This window comes from Schistocerca cancellata, chromosome 1 (assembly GCF_023864275.1).
Source record: "Schistocerca cancellata isolate TAMUIC-IGC-003103 chromosome 1, iqSchCanc2.1, whole genome shotgun sequence".
NCBI classification, from domain to species: domain Eukaryota; kingdom Metazoa; phylum Arthropoda; class Insecta; order Orthoptera; family Acrididae; genus Schistocerca; species Schistocerca cancellata.
This window is the reverse complement of record NC_064626.1, coordinates 803,428,592-803,438,702: the sequence shown is the minus strand read 5'-3', so window position 1 is coordinate 803,438,702 and position 10,111 is coordinate 803,428,592. Positions and strand designations below refer to the sequence as shown.

General features: G+C 44.5%; 1 protein-coding gene across 2 annotated transcripts in view; it reads left to right on the top strand.

Annotated features, from left to right (window-relative positions):
• The first annotated feature begins 357 nt into the window (after positions 1-357).
• LOC126187960 (5-phosphohydroxy-L-lysine phospho-lyase-like) overlaps positions 358-10,111 on the top strand; it is a 320,690-nt gene continuing 310,936 nt past the window's right edge. Inside the window, exon 1 of one of the 2 annotated variants that reach the window (XM_049929351.1) lies at positions 358-535. In XM_049929351.1, coding sequence (XP_049785308.1) covers positions 453-535 — 83 coding nt within the window. In that variant the 5' untranslated portion in view covers positions 358-452. The remainder of the gene's footprint in view (positions 536-10,111) is intronic. The other variant, XM_049929343.1, reaches the window with a different exon arrangement.

Here is a 10,111-nt window from a genome sequence, read left to right as displayed (position 1 = left end):
CTTCTGCAGGATTACGGGCTCATAGTCACTGCTTTCTTGAAAGAGGTTTACCAGCAGTGCGCGATCAGTCATGGATACGGTCCTGTCGGGCGGCTCAGACGTGAACTAAGGAGCAGTTGTGTGCTGCGTGTACTTTTTTTCGTGACGTTTCCCCATATTCATAAATAAACTGTCAAATTTGACGTCATTCTGAGCCGTGGTTCTCTTTCTGTGGCGTTATCAAACTGAGTACGAGAACAAGAGACAGGAGGTACGCAGCCACTACACGGTGCTGCCGCAGCACGGTCGCTGGGCGAACTACGCGCCGACAGCGCCACCTAGCAGGCGGGCAGAAAGCCGCGGCTTCTGGGAGAGCTGGCGGCGGTCCAGGTAGAACCCGCCGGCCGACGCCGATCGTAGACTGCCGGCTGTTGGCGCAGCTGGGCGCAAGGCGCGAGTAGAGAGTGCGAGCGATGGACGAGCGCAGCGGCGGCTGTTCGGATGGCGACAGCTTGACCAGGGACCAGACGCTGCTGCTCCGCCAGAAGTATATCTCGTGAGTACTCTGCCGTTCTCAGCATGTGTGCTTGTTCGTTCCGGAATTCATTTTGTGGTAATTTGGCTTATCTCTACACATCTACAGCTCAGCAAGCCACCTTAACAGTGTGCGACGCATATTAATTCTGGTAACACTATCAGTTCCCACATTCTCTGTTCCATTCACAAATGGTGCATTGGAAGAACGACATTCTATAAACTACCGTATGAACTGCAATATTTCTGATTTTCGGGTTGTTGTCAATTCGCGAAACACATGTGGGAGGTGTCAAATATCGTCTGACTCTTCTTTGAACGTATGCTGTCGGAACTTCAGCTGCGACCCTCTGCGTCATACACGACGCTTGTCTTGAAGCAACTGCGACGGGAGTTTGTTGAGCATTTCTGTAATGCTCTCGTGCCAACTGAACAACATCGTGAAAATAGTTGCCATCGTCGTTGGGTTTTCTGTCTTTCTCCGTCTCTCTCCTCTGTTAATCCTACTTGGTAATGGTACCAGACTAATAAATAACACTCAAGAATACATCAAACACGTTGTTTGTAAGCCGTTTATTTCGTGGTTGAATTGCTTTTCCTTAGGCTGTTTCAATGAATTCCAACCCGGCATCATATGTTCCACAATTAGAGGTGTGTGGTCATTATACAGGTTGTCTCTGGAGGAATGGTTAATATTCAGGGCTATGACAGGAATGATCATTCGAAAGTAGAGTAAAAATGGGTTCTAAATTGTATACCTTAAGAGCTTTGGGCACTACTTCATTTTTGATATGCATTTTAGATCCCATGTTAACTAGACACTTTTTTCTTGTTTAGCCGGCCGGAGTGGCCGAGCGGTTCTAGGCGCTACAGTCTGGAACCGTACGACCGCTACAGTCGCAGGTTCGAATCCTGCCTCGGGCATGGATGTGTGCGATGTCCTTAGGTTAGTTAGGTTACGTAGTCCTAAGTTATAGGGGACTGATGACCTCAGAAGTTAAGTCCCATAGTGCTCAGAGACATTTGAACCATTTTTTTTCTTGTTTGCGTCCATACCACGATGTCTCAACACAAGGAAACAAAAGAACTTGCGCAAGAAGAGATTTATTTGACAATATCGATGCTGAAGAAGTGATCATATCTCTTAAGGTACGCATTTTAGAGCCCATATTTACTAAACTCTATTGCTTCGAATGATCGTTCCTGTCATGTAGCCCTGAATACTGAACATTCCCCATGTTAAACCCTGTATTTAGATCGCTCCGGACTGTTATCCATAAATACTGTACGGTGCTTACTGTTACCTTTCACCAACAGCATAATAGAGCAGTAATCGGTCTCTGCGCTTATTTACGTGCAGTATGTTCCATTTCGTTCCGCACATGTTCAACCGCCAGTGCAGATACCAATCTTCCGTACTCTACAGGTCGTCCTGCGTTTGGCTAAGTCCTCTAGTGTTACCACAGTCCTGCAAACGACAACATCATCTGCAAACAACCTCGTGGAGAGATTTCGGCGTTTTACACTAGATCATTTTTATATATTGCTAAGGACAGTGGCACTACAAAACTCCCTTGTGATACTCGGGAGTTACAAATCTGGTCTCATACTAGATAAGCTCGCATTTTGTTCACCAAACGAGAATGTGGAGCACTATGGCTAAGTCAAGTAAGTCAAACAAGACGGCATCAAAATGGACTTTTTTCTTATGTAACATTTGGTCCTACCACTCGTACGAATTTCTCTGCCAGACCCACCGACCGGTTTACAGTTCTTCTTACGCGACCTTCCACAACCGCGGTGTCTTACAGGAAAGCAACAGCTGCTCGTGAAACGGACAAAGCCTTTTGGTGGTATTCAGATCGTCGACCTCGTCTCTCTGTCTCTGTTAGATTTTTTCATTTGTTAGTAACTAACACCTCCACGGAGTGCATTACTTTTAATTAAAAAGTTTGCTTCAGTCAGTACACAGGTAAAGTATTTATGACTATACCAGTTTCAGTACCAGTAGTCCATAAACAGTTTGACATAGCCATCGTTCAAGAAGTGGGTATGAGGTATTCGAAATGATTAGTCAGTTGAAACCGTAATAGCCGTTAAACAGTTGATGTGAGCATTCAAATAAACTTTTACCTCCATCAACTCCTTTACATCCCAACTCCACGCTACGTGAAAATGCCGCCAAAGTAAAAGAACAATAGCGCCTCCTTTGCGATGTAGAGACTGACTTTAGAAAAATATCGTCTACACTGATCAGTAACACAATTATTCGATAAATGATCACAAGAAATGTGTTGTCCTATGAGACGAATCTGTAATTGAAGCTAAAATCAGCAATGTTATATCCTTCAGCTTCACATAACATTTCAGCAAATTTGCATTTCAGTCAATTACGTATTGAATTCAGGTCCCCAGAGAAACGGCCTGGTGTTTAATAATTCCGCTATTTAAGAACCGATGTTATTTGCGATCATAATCGGTACATTCATTCGAAGATTCAGTACTGGAATTACTTTTTCGTGGCGTCTTCCAGACATCTGCTGACAAATCTCCTAGCTGCACAACATTATAAACGTAGACCGTTACTATAACAGTGGTCTTTTTCACGCAATAAGACAACGCTAACAAGTTTTGCCTTCTTAATACGTTACATACCGATCCGTCATAAATCATGTAAAGATAAGCTCGTAACTCAGTATGTTAGATGCATTACACGGGGCTAACGCCGAAAAAAGGCATTATTAATGCAAATGTCTTATTCATGTTCTTTTTAGTGTGCTGAATCTTAATGTGGTGTATCATTACAGTTAGAATTGGTATATTCTCTAAAAAAATTTAAAAAAATTAAAAAAAAAACATTTTTAGAGATTTCAGTGAGACACAATTTATATATTACTTCAATTAAAAATAATATGAAGTTGTAATTTCTGTGCAACTGTTGTACTGCTTGATAAATATTGTAACTTTTATGATAATCTCTTTGGCCCTACCTCTTCTTATGCAGTAACCCCTTGGATCCGTAACAAAATCTGTCATTACCTCCACGTATTAAGCTGGGCCAAGTTAACAGTTTGTGAAAGCCTTAACCATCTTAACCAAAGATGGACACTGTTTCGAGTATGTCTTCCAGATTTTTCCTCAACCATGGGAAGCGAAATTGTAATAAGTTGTGTCTGTTGGACCTGACACACGAAAAGTTATGTTAGAGTCCTGTTTCGAATCAAAAATAGCTGAGTGAGGCTTGGTCGTCATTCTGGAAAGTTACAACTAAGTTTTTAAGCAACAAAAACGACACGTTTTACATTACTGTTGCACCTTAAATAATAATAACCGTCAAGAAGTTGGAGTGCTTGATGAGCTTCAAGATACCCTTTTTTTAGTTGCAGTGGTGTGAGTGTTAAGGGTGCAATTTGTGTTTGATTTCCGTAAATAGCCCAAGGAAATTTTAGAGAAAATGTTTATTGGTTAGCTGACCCCAACACATTCTAAATGAGCATTTAAAAATAAGTTTATATTAGACGTAAACATTTTTCTCTTATTAACGTGTTACATTTCGCACATCCCAAACATCATCTTTTCTCAGTTTACATCCTTGGTTAATAATTAATGAACGATATCTGTATTTCTTTGCTTAATGATAACCTTTGCATTGTAAACAAAAAAATTAAGTGCATAGCACATGTGTGATGCTCAATACACATTTTAAAAATATTACGAAATGTGCCACAATAATTTATTTACAACATGTATGCCATGTGGAATTCAAGAACATATACATCGAGCTAGAAAATCAAACGTACCGCAACAACACAAATCGTCATCTACTGGAACGTATGTAAGTGATTACAACTATTTGCATCATATATAAAAATGCGAGCACTTCAGCGTATTTTTATTAATGAACCAACTGACAAGTAGCACTATATGCTCGAATATTCTTGTACAGTGTGGAGCAGGCAGCACATTGTTCACCAAAACATAAGTGTAACGAAAAATATTATCCGTCTGAGGATTGGCATGCTAGCCCGAAACCGGCTATGGCGCTAAAATAAAACATTAAAAAAGTATTTGTGGCTGGTTGCGTCATTCACTAACTATCATTAACGGCCGCGGAGTTCACAAGATCCAACACGGATAAAATAACATCATATGAATGTGTTTTATATCGTGACAAGGTGCTAGCAATCAGTTCCCAGGTGAATGTGGCGCGAGTTGAAATGGTGGAGGCTGCGTCAGTCCATAAGCTAAATTGTTAGGTACTCTTTGAAGCGAATGAAAACTTCTCTTCTTCCTCAGTGATCGGCTAACCACAGTTCACTTTACCTATTGCTCTATTATTTTTCATGCCTCTGAACAAAAGATTCTTATGAATCGTATGCTTCTATGTGGATTTGTAATGAATGTATGATGCAATGGGGGGAATGGTTCTCATTAAATTTGAGGTTTAGCTTTTCAGAACGCAATTTTTGAAATATCTAACGACATTTGACTCAAACTATTTTAGTACGGGTACAGATAACCTCGATGTTGTGTTCTCAAATCATGGTCACCGCAATCACAACAGTCCACCATCGATATAATCTAGGACACAACTGTCTCCTAGCATGTATGTGGATGTGGCCACTAATATAGTTGACTTGGCAGTAATTGAATTCAGTTTTCACTGTCTCTCTCTGCACTTCAAGACACAATACCTAAGATATGACATGGTTAAACAATAATCCAGAACAGTGCTCAATTGGATTTCGTACGCCTGCCAAAGGAAAAGTTCAAGTGTCTATACGTGACTAGGTTCACAATTACTATCTACTACAAAATTTCCCTTCATGGCCTGCATCGCTTAAAGGAATACTTCTGTTCTTCGACCAAACACTAGTCTGTGACTATGGTACAACAGTTGAATGATTTCTCCCAGGGAAAACAACACAGAAAAGTATACAGGAGGGACTCCTGCAAAGCATGGAACACCAGCAGAGAGGTAACGGCAGATTGAGCATCTACATCCATATCTGAATTCCTAGTCACCTTATGCTGTGTGGTGGAGAATACGTAGTGATCCAGTTTCATTTTCCCCCTTCTTATTCGATTCGTGGAAATAAAGTCTTCAGTCCGGAACCGCGCTGCTGCTACAGTCGCAGGTTCGAATCCTGTCTCGGGCAAGGATGTGTGTGATGTCCTTAGGTTAGTTAGCTTTAAGTAGTTCTAAGTCTAGTGGACTGATGAGCTCAGATGTTAAGTCCCTTAGTGCTTAGAGCCATTTGAACCATTTGAAATAAAGAGTGTCGGTTCCCCTCTTTTTATGCCAGGATATATCTAGCTGTGACACCGTGATCATTACGCAAGATGTATGGTGCGCGAGGTTGGGTGTCCCTTGATTTGTTTTGAAACTTGAACTCGTGGAATTTTGTGAGTAAGAGTTTCCGTGATGCAGAATGGCATTCTTGCAACGAACAAGTTATCTGTTTCGTGCGTGAATTCCACTTCCTTGGAATTTGCCCCAGTAAAACTCTGCCTGGCATGATACTGCCCCACCGTCCTGCGTCCGCGGCACGATGCATGTCTCGAGTAGCGGTTCGCCTGGTTGATGGCGTATGCGGACACGACCATCGACCTTGTGTGTTGTGTAATAATAAACGTTGTTCACCTGACCAGGCGACATATTTCCATAGATCCACGGTCCATTTTGACGATCCAGTGCCCACTGCAATCATAAGAGACGATGCCGTTGGTTGAAAATGGAAACACGCATGGGTCGTCTGCGGCGGTGTACCAGGTTCAGCAATGGGTGCTGAACGGGGTGCTCTCAAACACCGTACTCTCTCGTCGTATTTCCCACCACACCGTCGCCTATCTTGCTCTACAGAGTGCGCTAGCCTCCAACCTCCACGTTCTGTGACGAGGCGTAGACGCCCAACACCTTGTCGCCTACTCGTGGTTTCACCGTCCTTCGACCACTTTCCGTAGATTTTCGCGGCAATAGCGCACAAACAGCCGACGAACTTCACCGTTTCCGAGATGCACGTTCCCAGGTGCCGGGCCATAAAAATCCGCCCTTTGTCACAATCTCTGATGTTAGTGGACTTCCTCGTCGATATCGCTGCCAGAATGAGTTCCCTTTCGTCTCTGCTCCGCTTCTAGATTTCCCTAACTGCGTCACGTGCCCGTAACGCCATCAGTGTTGGGCAGTGACCGTAATGTTTTGATTCATCATTGTACGCGTATGTATTTACGTGAGTGAGTATGTATGTACGTATCTAGGAAAATTACACGCTCTCGCAGCGAGACTTCCAAAAGCAAATAACACACAAAAGAATAGTACACAAAAGAACAAAGGAATATGTAACAGAGCAAGGAATCATATTGAAAAGTATTTTCTTCCTGATTTCCTGCAATACTTTGTCTCAGGAACGCCGCATCATAAGGATCACCCGCAGTCTCACAACACTGTGGTACTCCAATTCCCGTGATAACGTTTTTCCATTTGAGAAATGTCCTGGGGAAACCGTTTTCAGTGTTCGTCACTAACGGCGCCAAGGTTAGAAAGTAAGAAGTCCAAATCATGATACAAGAAATAATATATTAAATTCAATAAGTTGGTACGATCTCAGTAGTTTCTGTACATCGCAATAGTTCTGTGCCCTGCGGTTGGCTAGAAACTCCTTGCTGCCACTTATGAAAGAGAGCCTTGGCATACTTTCAACATCGCTCAACAAATCAAGGAAATGTTCACCAGACTTTAATTTCCTAATTTGTGGTCCTACAACTATTTCCTGCTTTATTTTTGCTCCTTGCTCCTTGCAGACTTCTCTCGCGAATGCATGAATGTGAATGAAGTTTTGCCCATAGTTTTCACTAAATCTTTTGACGAGACCCAATTTAATGTGTACCGGAGGTAGTCACTCATTCTTGGGGTAGAGTGGAGTAGACAGAAACAGAGGCGAGTTTTCATCACATACTTCTGTCCAAGCAGTAGTTCATAACGAGCAAGCGATTCTTTTCCCCAACAGCGATTTGTTCTTTCCCTGCTGTCCCGTTCGCGGCGATATGGGATGGGGAAATGTAGGACTCCCCTTCAAGGGTGCACTATACAAAGGAAGCAGCTACTCAGGTCACAGAACACTTGCGGGGTGCAAAGGGGCTATTTTAGGATAAACGGCAGTTTGATGTATTCTGATGAACACTTGCCAGAAGACACACGGAGGGCGAAGCCAGACCGCGTTCAGAGTAATGACACTTCGACTGTCAAAATTTTCTCACTAAATTGTCGATGTATAGGTAACAAAGTTCCCGAATTTACTGCCCTCCAGGAAATTGCACTTTCTCAAATTATTCTCGGGACCGAGAGCAGGCTGAAAAACGTAGCAGAAAGCTCTGAGATATTTTGAGATTCACGGAGAACATACTGAAAATACAAAGTAGACACAATTTCTAGTTGATATGATCGAGCGAGGTGGCACAGTGGTTAGCACACAGGGCTCGCATTCGGGAGGACAAGGGTTCAAACCCGCGTCCGGTCATCCTGATTTAAGTTTTCCGTGATTACCCTAAATCGTTTCAGGCAAATGCCGGGAGAGTTCCTTTGAAAGGGCACGGCCGACTTCCTTCCTCATCCTTCCCTAATCCATGGGGCCGATCACCTCGCTGTTTGGTCCCCTCCCACAAAATACGAACCAAGAAACCAACCTTGGTGTGATCAATGACAGCTAGCTCTAAGTGTAGCAAAATGTAAATTAATACAATAGGAAAAACAACCGCGTAACATTGGAATACAGCATTTTCAGTGTGCTGCTTGACGCAGTCACGTCGATTAAATACCCAGGCGTAATGTTGTACACTGATATGAAATAGAACGAGTATGTAATAACTGTAGTAGGGAAGCGAATGGTCGACTTCCGTTTATTAGGAGAATTTTAGGAAACTTTGGTTCGTCTGCAAAGGAGACGGCACACAGGACACTATGCTACCCACTCCTGAGTACTGTTCCAGTCTTTAGGATACCTACGAGGTCGGATTGAAGGGAGGATATCGAAGCAGTTCAGAGGCGGGCTGCTAGATTTGTTAACGGTCGGTTCGAACAACACGTAAGTATTACGGACACGCTTTAGGAATTCAAACAGGAATCCCTGGAGGGAAGGCAACGTTCTTTTTGGGTACACTATTGAGAAAATTTAGAGAACAGATATTTAAAGCTGCTGCCAATGTACATTATGAGGAAGGATCGCAAAAATGAGAAATTAGGGTCCGCATGGAAGTACATAGATAGACGTTTTTTTCCTCGCTCTATTTGAGAGTGGAACAGGAATAAAAATGACTGGTACTGGCACAGGGTACCCCGCCACAAAGCGTACGTGACTTGCGGAATATATACTCCTGGAAATTGAAATAAGAACACCGTGAATTCATTGTCCCAGGAAGGGGAAACTTTATTGACACATTCCTGGGGTCAAATACATCACATGATCACACTGACAGAACCACAGGCACATAGACACAGGCAACAGAGCATGCACAATGTCGGCACTAGTACAGTGTATATCCACCTTTCGCAGCAATGCAGGCTGCTATTCTCCCATGGAGACGATCGTAGAGATGCTGGATGTAGTCCTGTGGAACGGCTTGCCATGCCATTTCCACCTGGCGCCTCAGTTGGACCGGCGTTCGTGCTGGACGTGCAGACCGCGTGAGACGACGCTTCATCCAGTCACAAACATGCTCAATGGGGGACAGATCCGGAGATCTTGCTGGCCAGGGTAGTTGACTTACACCTTCTAGAGCATGTTGGGTGGCACGGGATACATGCGGACGTGCATTGTCCTGTTGGAACAGCAAGTTCCCTTGCCGGTCTAGGAATGGTAGAACGATGGGTTCGATGACGGTTTGGATGTACCGTGCACTATTCAGTGTCCCCTCGACGATCACCAGTGGTGTACGGCCAGTGTAGGAGATCGCTCCCCACACCATGATGCCGGGTGTTGGCCCTGTGTGCCTCGGTCGTATGCAGTCCTGATTGTGGCGCTCACCTGCACGGCGCCAAACACGCATACGACCATCATTGGCACCAAGGCAGAAGCGACTCTCATCGCTGAAGACGACACGTCTCCATTCGCCCTCCATTCACGCCTGTCGCGACACCACTGGAGGCGGGCTGCACGATGTTGGGGCGTGAGCGGAAGACGGCCTAACGGTGTGCGGGACCGTAGCCCAGCTTCATGGAGACGGTTGCGAATGGTCCTCGCCGATACCCCAGGAGCAACAGTGTCCCTAATTTGCTGGGAAGTGGCGGTGCGGTCCCCTACGGCACTGCGTAGGATCCTACGGTCTTGGCGTGCATCCGTGCGTCGCTGCGGTCCGGTCCCAGGTCGACGGGCACGTGCACCTTCCGCCGACCACTGGCGACAACATCGATGTACTGTGGAGACCTCACGCCCCACGTGTTGAGCAATTCGGCGGTACGTCCACCCGGCCTCCCGCATGCCCACTATACGCCCTCGCTCAAAGTCCGTCAACTGCACATACGGTTCACGTCTACGCTGTCGCGGCATGCTACCAGTGTTAAAGACTGCGATGGAGCTCCGTATGCACGGCAAACTGTCTGACA